This window comes from Grus americana, chromosome 31 (genome assembly GCF_028858705.1).
Source record: "Grus americana isolate bGruAme1 chromosome 31, bGruAme1.mat, whole genome shotgun sequence".
In the NCBI taxonomy this organism is placed as follows: domain Eukaryota; kingdom Metazoa; phylum Chordata; class Aves; order Gruiformes; family Gruidae; genus Grus; species Grus americana.
Genome location: NC_072882.1, coordinates 903,622 through 915,518, shown reverse-complemented (window position 1 = coordinate 915,518; position 11,897 = coordinate 903,622). Strand labels below are relative to the sequence as shown.

Below are 11,897 nucleotides of genomic sequence, written 5' to 3'. Positions count from 1 at the left end.
ACTGCTCCAAGACAGCGAACAAAGAACATGACTGGAGCCCTGCCCCCTCCTCTCCGTGACCCCGTGTGTCTCACCCACTACAACTCCGCTGACTTCCCTAAAATTACGTCAGCTAGACGCTGATGAAACGGTGAGTCCTAGAGAGCTCATTTCCAGAAACACTTCCCAGAACACTCTAGGGAAAGGATTCTGAATTAAATATCATAACTTGTTTCATAGATAGCAAAGGCTTAATCAGGAAGGAAAAAAAAAAAAAAAGAAGAAGAAGTGGTGGGAAGCAGGAATTGAGTGATAAGTGCCCCAACACAACCACCAGCCCTTTAAAGAAACAGCAGAAATCAAAAGGAGTGTCCCTTTTTTGATGTGATCCCAGTTGGAGTTTCTCTGATGTGGTTTCATGATGCTACAACGTGCTTGTACCCAGTTTGCCTCTTCCTCGTGTGTAAGGTGGAGTTGAGGATATTTTTGCCACTGAAAGTGGAACAGGGCTTTCATTTTTCTACTTTAGCTCTTACATCCTGGTTGTCCTGACTCTCACAGCTGAAGTTTAGGTCTGGATGTTCCTGGGGCATCCAGTTGAAATCCTCACCCCTGGCCAACACATCCCCTGTGGGAGAGCTGAGTTTCCCATGCTCTTTGCAGCTCTGCAGCTCTCTCCACACCTCCCTGCAGTCCTACAGCAGAATCCAGCAGTGCCCAGAGGGGCTGAGCTCTGGCATGAATGGCCCCCACCTCCAGCCCTAAATTCTTCACTCCTAGGGATGCTGCTGGGAGCACCAGGGACATGCTGCCTGCCTACAGAGCTGGCAACACTTCTGGAGGTGAATCCTCTGTGGCAGGCACCAGCATCTTCGGGAAGGGATGGTCTACCAACGCTATAGGAGGACTTGCATCTTCTAGACTGTCCACCAGATCCACATCCCAGGTTGGCTTCGCAGCCAGAGATGGTGTTGCAAGGGGTGGTGATCACTGTCATGGGAAAACACAAGCTGAATCACTCATGGAGAGGGCACAGCCTTCCTCCTCCCCCTGCAAACCCAAACTAGATTGTTTAATGTTGTAAGGAAAATAGAAAACCTCGAGCTTACTTACACAGTCTCACAGGGATCCCAAGACGTATCCTGAAGGAGAAGAAAGTCACAAGGTTATCCATCACACAACTAGCATTTCTAGCATTTTCCAGCCTCCTTGTCTCTGTCGAAGAGTCCCAAAGACTGAACGCTGCCCACACATGGTTGTAGCGGTACCCACCTGCTCTCTTCACCCTCCAGTAGAGTCTTATATGTTGCAATCTCAATATCCAGTGCCAGTTTGACGTTCAGCAGCTCCTGGTAATCCCGCAGCATGCAAGCCAGCTCATCCTTGGCCTTCTGGAGGGCATTCTGCAGCTCAACGTGCTTCTCCCGGGCATCTTTGAGGGCACAGTCCCCACGCTGCTCAACATCACAAATGGAGGTTTGCAGAGAGGACATCTATCGGAGAGACACAAGGAGTCACTTTCCCTGCCATACTCACCCTTGAAAGAGAAATTCTCGCTTCTTTTGGGAGTCCCAAATTAGGAAGTTTTGAGGTTGTTTTTAGGAAAGGCAAATGTTTCCAAAAATCAAATATAAATTCTGAAATACTACAGAAAGGCTGGACACGTCCCTGTACTGCCAGACTCTGTTTAAGCCTGTTTTGAGGATACCAATACTTTGTTCTAATTGGAACCATTAATTAACGTTTTCCATTACTTCCCGTTATAAAATATATAATGAATTAGATGGTCTGAAAATTATACCAGTTTCTATGGGTGCTGAATTACTGAGTCATAATTCTACCCTGCTTACTGGATGCTTTGAACCTGTGTCAGAAGCATTGTCTCCTGCCAGAATCCTTGCTGGAGCAATTTTAGCAATTTTCCCAGTGGCTGTGGCTAATCCAATGATCTAATTTGGTGCAATTAGGTCTTTGCAATAATCAAAATAATCCAGCAGAAAACAGGCCAGCAAATAATTCTTCTTCCCTGCTCAGCACTGGTAAGATCTTTTCTAGGCCAATGGAACGCCTGTGGTGCAATGCTCTTTGATAAAGACGAAAGAAATGCCGCAGAGATGTAGAAAACATGACTTGGGATCTCACATCTAGGAGATCCAGTGAGTAAATATGATCCATCATACTTGCTTCTTCATATTTGCAAGGTCACACTGCCTTCTTTGGATCACAGAACTCAGCTCTTCAATCTCTTGCTGGTGGGACTTCAGTTCGCTGCAACGTCTCCCCTTTGCCTCCTCAAGCTCTTGATACTGATTGTAGGAAAAGAGAGAGGTGGCAATTAATACAGGCAATTAATACAGGCAGTGTATGTAACACAGGAGCCTTTCTTCTCTTTCCAAAGTGAATTAAACTAGCTTTAGAAAAGTCCTCCTGACTTTGCAGCTCCTGAGACTTTCCGCAGCAAATGGAGCTCCTGTAGCTTTCACTGTTCAACTCACCTACAACCTCCCCATTCCCAGCATGGCTGAGTCCTGTCCCATTGCACTGTATCTCTTGTGGGCATGTTCTCCTGACTTTGAGACCCCATCCAGTTTAGCAGAATGGAAAATTAGGTCCAGAAGTTGCATAGTGAAGACAAGAAGAAAAACATCACCACCTTTCCACTACTACTGTTGACAGTGAGAGAATTAAGGATATGCCGCTGGATGCTACGACTTACCCTAGTTCTGCACAACGCATCCAGCTCTGCCTTGCTTTTCTGAGCCATGTCCTCATACCAGCACTCAACGCTCCTGAGGATGCTCTCCATGTCCAGGCCTCGGCTGTTGTCCATTTTCACGACGACAGAGGTGTCATGGGGAGTTCTCTCCAGCTCAGCGATTTCCTGGAAGCCACGTGAAGTGCCAGTAAGCTGTCCCTGGATTTCTTCTCTCACACTCCAGTGGAAGTAACACCACCACTGAGAATTTCTCCTGAGCCACAACCCAGGAGCTGAGATTAGATTTGGTCACACATGCAGCTTGAGGGATTTTGAGGGTTTTTGAGATCTCAAAGGCTTCCTTATCTGGGATTCCCATTGCCTCCCAAAGAGAGCTCGATGGGTTGGTTTAATCAGGCCTAAACCAATCTAGACAAAGAGCAGCTGGTAGGAATAGGTGCCATCAAGTAAGGTTGGGACAGGAGCATCCATACCTGAGCAGAAACACATTTCCAGAACTCTGTCTCCTGCTTTAGCATTTCCATCTTTGCTTCCAGCTTTGCCTTGGCCAGATAGACACAGTCCTCATCCTAAAAGAGTTTCCAGACATTTAGAAGTCAAAATGGTGCCTACAGGGAGACCTAAGGCAATTTCATTATGTTTTTAGAGCAAGAAATTTTGTTTAGGAAATGTAACTGGGAAGCTGAGATATCCCCTGAACAGCAACAGCTGGGGGTTCCCAAAAACACATACAATATTGCTGACGTCTTGCTTGAAAAACATCATGATTTGGGCATTAGGACTAGCAAGCTGTCGGTTTAGAATGAAATATACTTTCTGTGCTAAAAAGCAGAGGTTGAATGCTCTCTGGCAATACTCTGCCTTGCAAGGGGCAGATCAGAGGAAGCTCCTTGGATGTCTGCATCCAACCCTTCCGTTTATCCAGATTCCTTACCTTCTTCAGTAACACAAACTCGTTCTCGGCAGCTGTGTGTCTGTTCGCTTCCTGCTCGTATCTGCAAGGGAAGAGACTGGTTACCGGATCATTCTGAGACAGGAGACCGTGTTTGTCTGGGTATTTAGGGATCAGGGTGCTTTTGGATCTCAGCTTTTTGGACCTCAGAAAGAAGTCTGTTGATACAGCCAAAAACAGAAGTCCCATTAGACAAGCAGTTTAAGCTCACTGCCCTGCTCGCTCACTTGCATCTGAACTCTTCAACGAGCATCTCCGTGTCGTTCAGCTCAGGCTCCATCTGTCCCCTCTCGTGCAGCAGCGAGTGCAGCCGCCTCTGCAGGCTGCAAATGAAGCTGTTGAAGACACGCTTGATGTTCTTCTGGGATGGCAGAAAGTGCTTTTGGAGTAGGTCCCATTTGGTGGCCAAGACCCTGTTCTGCTGCTCCAGATGCTGTACCTGCATTCAGAAAGCAAAGCCACCTTCTTCAGGCAGATGCTTAGATGCATCGTATGTGGACCAGATGAATGTGGGGGGAACAAGGCGTTTTCTCTTCTGAGTCGATGCTCCAGGGGCTCACTGGGATCTGAAGGGGATGAGAGGACAAAAGGGAGGCATTGTGATCTTCATAATCCTACAACCCTAGAGAAAACTGGGTGTACTGCTCTCCCATTCTCCAAGGAAGCCCTAGACAGCACAGCCTTTGTGGCAGCTACAGAAACCGTGGAATATTTAAATAGATCTGCATATCAGTTGGCTGATAGTGGAAACCATCATTTATCGATAGGACGCAACGCAACTTTACAAGGTGTAGCTGCACAGGGAGAAGTCAACAGTGCAGAAGCTCAGGAAGATACCTTGGAGGAACAGCTTCCTTCCACTATTAATAATAAAAACAGGTGCAGCTTATCAAAGCACATAAACCAGATATTAAAATAACATTATCAGCTAGATCTGCACTTGCAGCTTACGGTACTGGAGTCATGCACGCTAAAACCAGCACAAGGCTCATGTCATAGGATGAGAGAAGGAGAGGAATCAAAGACCAGAGCACAAAAAGGTTTCCTTTGCCTTTAAAAACCTCATCATTCCTTTACGTCTTGTCTCAGTTCTCACCTTGTCAATCAAAGAGGCAAACTGATTATTGAGGCTCTTCATTAGCTCTCTCTCCTGCTTTCGGATGTGCTGGATTTCGGGGTCGATCTTCACATCAAGAGGTTGCAGCAGGCTCTCATTGACATGCACCGCACAAATACCTTCACTTTTGCAGCTCCTGCTGTGGAAGTCCAACCCATGACTCCCACCTTCACCGTTAGCATGGATGTCCCTGCACCTCCAGCCTCCACAGACCCCCTTGTGCAAGGCTTCGGCCAGAAGAAATCCATTTACACCCATCTGTGTTTTGAAGGCTTCGGCTGCTGTAGCTCCAGGCTCCTCTTCCAAATAGTGCAGCAGAGGGGAAAGCATTCCTTCGGCGGCAGCTCGTGCCACTCGCAGCAGAAGACGATGAGAAGAACTTTCTTCCATGAAGAGACTGTCCAGCTGACAGCTGCTGGCTCATGCTGGCAGAGGCGATGGAGGAAAGGATGCTGGAGGACAGCAGAGCACGCAACTCAAAGAAGGTGCCCCTCTGCTCCGACAACCCTGAGCACCTCCTTTATACACAGCTCAGAAGTGGGGCTTGGTGGATGCAGATGGATAATTTGGGGTTTTCTTGGGGTTTGCCTTGCCTGACAGCAATTCGCAGGTTTAAATATGCAAAAAACAATGCATAACACTGACCATTTGTGAAATCCTATGGAATTTTACTGGTTTTAAATCCCTTTGCTTGCACACTCGGCTTGGAGGATCCCGTGGGCTGGGTTTTGTGAGGATTCTTGTTTTGGTTTAGTTCCTCCTTCCTCACATTAATTACAGTTTAGCAAATGGCCGTAAGAGCATCTCCCTCCGCCAAGAACAATCTGTAAAGGAATGTTCTGTTGAACAGCAAATTAAAGGTGATTTTTGCAGTATCTGTTCTTTTCATAGTCGCTCCCTTCACAAAGGACAGCATGAGTCCATGAGCCACAGCTCACTGCTTGGGACCTGGGAACCATAGCATGGACCAGACACACAAATTTTCTTGCTATGGTACAAGAGTGCAAAATACTTCTTTTTTTTTTTTTTTTTTTTTTTTTTTTTTAATAAAAAGCCCTTCGCACACCATCCTCAGTTAAAGACCATGACTGACTGGGCAGGGCTCCGCTCCTCTGACTTTTGATGCTACGTCTGTACTGAGAGACAGGCAGGTCTGAGATACTGCTCTCCAGGAGCCTTCCTCCTCTTCGTTGAGTCCAAGAAAGTCTAAAGTGACCAGCTCAGACTTCGATGCCCAACTTTTAGAAGAATAAATTAGCATAGCTATATATTTTCATTAAGTTTTCTGCTCTGATTGCGTAGAACATCAAAAAAATGAGACTTGCAAACAAACAGCCTAGAAAATAGGAAGCTCAGCCACAAGGCTGTTAGCTGGATGCTTGTTAATCGTTTAATTGGAAAGGGCGGTAGGCTTGGCCTTGGTGGGCAGACTATGAATGCACCAGCAACCAGTATCCTGCAAAAAAATTATATATCTTATTAATAGATCTGCTGTATGGCTACTCTCTGTTACTGCCCTTTATATTTGAGCTTGTAATTAAAACCCTTGGGATACCTCAAGGCAAATAAAAAAGATTTATTAGAGTTGCTTGACAGACGGGGAAGAAAAGGCTGATAAGTTTAATATATTTGCTGAGAGCCTCACAATACCTCAGAGGTGGAGCTGAGATTACATCGCTGTCCTTGTGGCTTCTCGCCAAAGTCTCTTTCAAAACAGAAAGGCGAAGGGTTTCGTTTCAGACCATTTGAAAGAAATGGTTTTCCCCTGCTATTATGCCATACTAATCCTTGACTTTTTCAATAGGCTCAAACCCTGGTCAGGTTTTTGGCAATTAAACTTTTAAGCATTTCAAATTCCTGAGAAATTTGATAGTATTTCAATAGCTCATTTCTTTCCTTGGTCTTGCAGCAATTTTTTTCTTTTTTTTTTTTTTTTTTCCCCGCTCCCTGAGCTCATTGGAGGGATTTTTCACCACCTTTCGCAAGAAGGCTGATGAAAAACAAAACTGGTTACCAGAAACCTTGCTGGTATTCTCTCTCCAAGAGCAGCTGATGCCAAAGATTTTCTTGTACCTCATTATTTGCAAATGTTCTGCACTGGAACAGCCTGCCCCTAGCCCAGCAAGAGAGATAATTGATGGTATGAAGTAGCTGGAAAGACAACCAGCTTAATTGCAGGTTCTTGACAGCACTATCAATTACACCTACACACAGAAGAGCAGGAGTGATTGAAGTCCTGGGTGTCTCACTTGGCTGCTTAAATACAAGCAGAGTCCGTGGCAATCCCAGCTGGAAAAGCAGGATTGGAGCCCAGGAGGAGGGCACTTGGCCTGGAGCTGCTCTGACTCTGTCTTCATTTTGTGCTTCCAGCCTGTCTCTCCTCGGTCTCCCATAGAATCGCCCCACTGATGAAGTACCACGATGCTTGATGGTCCTCTGGCACCTTCTGAGCAGGGGTGGGTGATCTCACGGCGCTCTGCCTGACCCTGCTGCTAGCAAGGAGAGTTTGGCTCCTTTCAAGCAAGAAAGAGTTAGCTCAGAGCTTTTGTGTCCTCGCCGTGGTTGGAGCCTACAGGGTCACGGGTGGTTTCAAAAGTTTTCCTCCCATAGATAAGCTTTGATAAGCAAAACTTCTGAACTTGAGTTTTCACACCCCCAGACATAGTGAAAGGTTCATCCATCCGGATCAGCCTCACGTCTGAGTCTAGATGTCCCCTGATGACCCTGAGTCCCCAAAAGGCAGATGATGCCACCTGATGCAACCCTTGGGCTGTTCTCAACTGCCCAGCTCACGCTGTAGTTTAAGAGGTCAGCTCTGCCTTCCTCTCCCAATTTCATCTCATCCCACCCAAATTGCTGCAGGAGACAAAGTTTTTGTGTGTCGTTCGACAGCAGAGAGTCTCCAGGTTTAAAATACATCTGATCTTCTCCACTTGGTGGAACTCAGCGTATTCACATCAGAGCAATCATGTTTGCTGCAGCTCCCTTTCAGGAGACGGAGGGTTGTATGTGGGCACCAGGGGAGTAGCTCCCAGGGTAATCACAGCTCACTAATTTACTTCTAATCACCAGGAATTTTGGAAAGAGGCCCAGCAATGAAGATAGAAGGCCCACAATTTTCAGTGCTACAATGTAGCCCTGACTAATTTCACAGCTTTTTGCCAAAGTAAATCAGGAAGGAACTTCTTGTTCTGGCCACATCTGCACAGCAAAGGGAGCTCAAGCCCAAAACTCCATCAGTCAGAGAGTGGGAGAGCCAGCGCAAAGACCAGTTCTACACCACTGTGGTACAACTTTTTTCTCCCACTAGGTGGTGGTATCTAATGCATCTTCTGCATCCCTGTCCACATGGGTTCTTGGTTGGGATCTTGGCGGTGACATGAGCCTGTCAACGCCTAGTTGAACACTCGGAAACCTCTCAGGATACCACTAGCTCACAGCTGTAGAGGGCAATATTTAGACACCAGGACAGCATCGGATCAACAAGGTCCTCAGTCCTTCCAAGATGGTGATGTTTCATATGGATTTGTACTCTGAGGTTGACTATGAGATGTTTTGTAAAATATGTGTGCATCCAGTAATGCAGGAAAACAACACTGAGATAGAGAGTTACCACCAGCTTTAATGACAACTGACCTACTGTCATCATCTTCATGACCTTGGTGTCCTCCCCTTACACCTGAAATCCTGCTCATCATGTCAATGTTCTTGGAGGCTCAAGCTCTGCTTAGGCACAGGGTGTCAGTAGACACCTTCTTTCAGTGTTACGCCCTAAGCATGTAAATTGTGATGACTGATAATACGTGCCCCAAGACAGTACCTGACATTAATCTGAAGGCCCCATCTTATGATCATCATCATCTTCTCATGACTTCAACTCAGCCCCTGAACCTCAAAAATCAAAATGTCTCTGGGCACAGCCTTGGGCAGCCTGCCTTGTGGCATTCTCCCTCAAAAATGCATGGGCAATATCTAATTGACATAAGCAACTTAGTGTTAAGTCAACAAAAAAATCATCAGTGGATGTGTCCCCATGCTCCTCACATTGGCATCACCCCTCTTTTAGCCATTTTCCACACTTTGCATGTGCTGTGCTGCTGGAAAGAAAACCATCTGCTTGATCATCTCAGCTCAAATCCGTATGGTCCAAAGACCCAAAACTCAGTCTTAACAGAGCCAAATACACAAGCTCCTCACAGATACTAGCAGGAGCTGGACCCCATAACTGCTGAAGGAAAGGAACAGCAATAATTAAGCATTTAAAAAATGTTATATTTTCAGACAACCAAAATCCTGGGCCAGATTTTTCACTCCTACTTAAAAAGGGAGAGCTTTATATGGAAGGAGGTGCCAGAAGACTTATCTCCAGAAACTAGAGATATGATTACAGCTCAGCTGACAAGCAGAACAGGTTTTGATATACCCTTCCAAGCCATTCCTTCACTAAATTAGCCCAGCACTTAAGGCTATGTACTACCAGTGTGTAAACAGTACTTAAAACAACTTAGTGGAAACGCTGATCAAGCCCCTCGTACAAGTTGGGGGTTACCAATCTCTTGTCTGAGCTGGTTGCCCAGGCTCCTGTTATAGTCAACAGAAACAGAGGGTTTGTCTGATCTCCAGTGGGCGATTCATCCCGTACTAAGGAAGATGCACAAATTAGGTCTTTTGAATTGCCTCCAGAAGTGCCTATCTCTCTCCATCGACTCTCCCTTCTTCCTTTTCGACCTTTCACTCTACAAAACAGATCAGTAAAAAAACCCACAGACCTGCCCACAGTGTTCATATTAATCCTTTATTTCTTCTGGGTAGAGATGAAAAGCTGTAGGCACCCTGTCTACATAATTAATTTAACAGCGAAACTAAAGCCCAACAACAGTACTTGGTAGTGTGCAGGACTACCTTTCACAGCTTCCACGTTTTATAGTTAAGGTGGGGAAGGAGTTTGCCGTGATTGAAAACCTTATCTACTGCCTTAGACAAAAATGGGGTTGTGATGATGCAGCTTATTTGTCACTTGGATCCCGAAGAGCTGATGTAGAAGCAGCCATTAACGGGGTGAATAAACTGGGTTGGAGCTCTACACGGCATTTTGCAAGCCAGGGTAGGCTCACACCACCCACACGCTGAACCTGTGGGATGTCAGCCAGTAGAGATGAAAACACAGGCTTATCTCAGTAGGGTTTGCTAAGACAGCCTCCAGATTTCACTACCACAGCTGACTGCTTCACAGCTTGCGTAGGGTTTTCTGCATTTGAGGAGGGCAGTGGTAACCTAGTTTTGAGTGAAATACAGAATCTAGACCTCCCCACATGCAGGTATTCATAACTGCTTCCAGACTATGCCATAAAAGTCTGATTTAGCCCTTCGTAGCTCCCCATTAACGTTCTCCAGTTGTTTTCATGACTCTACAGCCGGTCGCAAATGGGTCTCCACAGTGGATTTCCCACCAAGCTGAGTATCTCGTTCCCTGGTGAGGAGCTCCCCACTGGCTGCCACCTCCAGGACTGTTCACAGTTGGATTTCTTTGAAAAACCAGTTAGGAGGATCCTACCTTCCCTCCGACTGGTGAAAAGGCGTGAAATATTCCTGATGGGGTTGTGGCACCCCAGTTATCTAAACGGAGTGTTGCGAAATTAAGATGACGCAGTTGCACTGAGCTTCTGGAACAAACTTTCCCCGTAATCTCAGCTGCTCTGCTCTTCATTATGACTTCTGATTGGACTTAAAGGAGGTTCTGTGAGAAATTTAGAAAACGTCTTGTTTCCTCTGCATAGAAGCAACCAAAAAGAAAGCCAAAAATGGCTTACTTCGGTACGCAGCATCCAACTTTGATTTGGGACCCCAGGGGGAAGAACTGGACTAGAACTGAGACAAGGAGATGTTGTTCACAGACTTCCTGCTCCTTTCTTTATCTGCAACTGCAATGCTAACGAAGTCTACCTGGGTGATTCAACCTGTCCCCTGGTTATTTAATGAGTGACATCTGGAGGGAATGAAGGAACTGAGATGCAGCCACATGGCCTGGTTGACTGGCTAGATTAGGCCAATACAACTTGTAACCTGAAACCCAATTTCTCAGCGGATGTTCAGCTTGTGGCCCCCAAACAACAGGCATTGTCTTGTGAACACCTTTTTCCACTTTTTCATAAATTTTTTTCTTCAGCCTGGATCAGTTCTCTATGAACTGGTTTATATATTTAAAGAATTCTTTCAAAAAAAAAAAAAATCTCGTCATACACGTGAGAGTCATGCCCTCCCATAAACCAATACATACACAACAGACAGGGTTTAAAGCTTTTAGTTGCCAATGACAAAAGGTCCCAAAGAGCTGGAACTGAAGTGCTCAGAGAAAGCCTAAGAAAACAAGAGCAATCATCACAGCATTGTCAGAAAGCAGAGGTGTGTGGCTGGAGAATTCAAAAAAACGGCTGTGCAGGGAGAAGAGAGCTCAGGATTATGTGCAACCAGTTTGGACTAGTGGGGACTCAGTGGTGGACAACAAAGACACCGTTGATGCCAATAGCACCGGGAATGCCTTCTTCCCGTTCCACTGGCAGAAGTGAGCATGCAATATTACTCGTAGGAAGCATCTCCAGAAGAACCTGAGCCACTTCCACAGAGAGTCCTGTAGCCCCACCTTCGACAAGCTCATTCAGGGCTGCGTTCCCCAGCACCATCCCCAGGGCTGTATATCCCAGCTCCAAGGCTCCCTACACCATAACCCGCTTCCCCTCCAGAGCCAACCCCACACCCAGAGTCACAACGCCCACTTCCAGACCAGCAGCTGCCCCCATAGCTGGATGCTCCACCTCCAGAGCCATATCCGCCACTACCGGAACTGCAGATGCCACCAGAGCTGTATCCTCCATTGCCAGAGATTGAGCTTCCTCCTCCACCACCTCCAGAGATGGACCCTCTCCTGCCAGAGCTGCTGCCACCACCAGAGCTCATCCCTCCACTGTGGGGACTGCATCTGCCACTGCCGGAGCTCGATCCCCATCCTCCAGAGCTGTGGCCACCTCCAGACACGGAGCCTCCACTGCCTGAGCTACCTCCTCCTCCTCCATACCCTGAGCCTCCACCTCCTCCTCCACAGATGGAGCCACCGCTGCCAGAGCCTGATCCTCCAT

The 11,897-nt window shown here is 46.6% G+C and overlaps 1 protein-coding gene across 1 annotated transcript; it reads right to left on the bottom strand.

Annotated features, from left to right (window-relative positions):
* Positions 1 to 395: 395 nt before the first annotated feature.
* Positions 396 to 11,897, bottom strand: LOC129197968 (keratin, type II cytoskeletal 7-like). The gene is given in 13 exon segments (XM_054806807.1): positions 396 to 471; positions 663 to 969; positions 1,093 to 1,121; positions 1,252 to 1,472; positions 2,160 to 2,285; positions 2,696 to 2,860; positions 3,169 to 3,264; positions 3,630 to 3,690; positions 3,875 to 4,086; positions 4,744 to 4,951; positions 4,998 to 5,248; positions 5,251 to 5,294; positions 11,837 to 11,897. Coding segments are annotated over 13 exon segments (1,857 nt in total).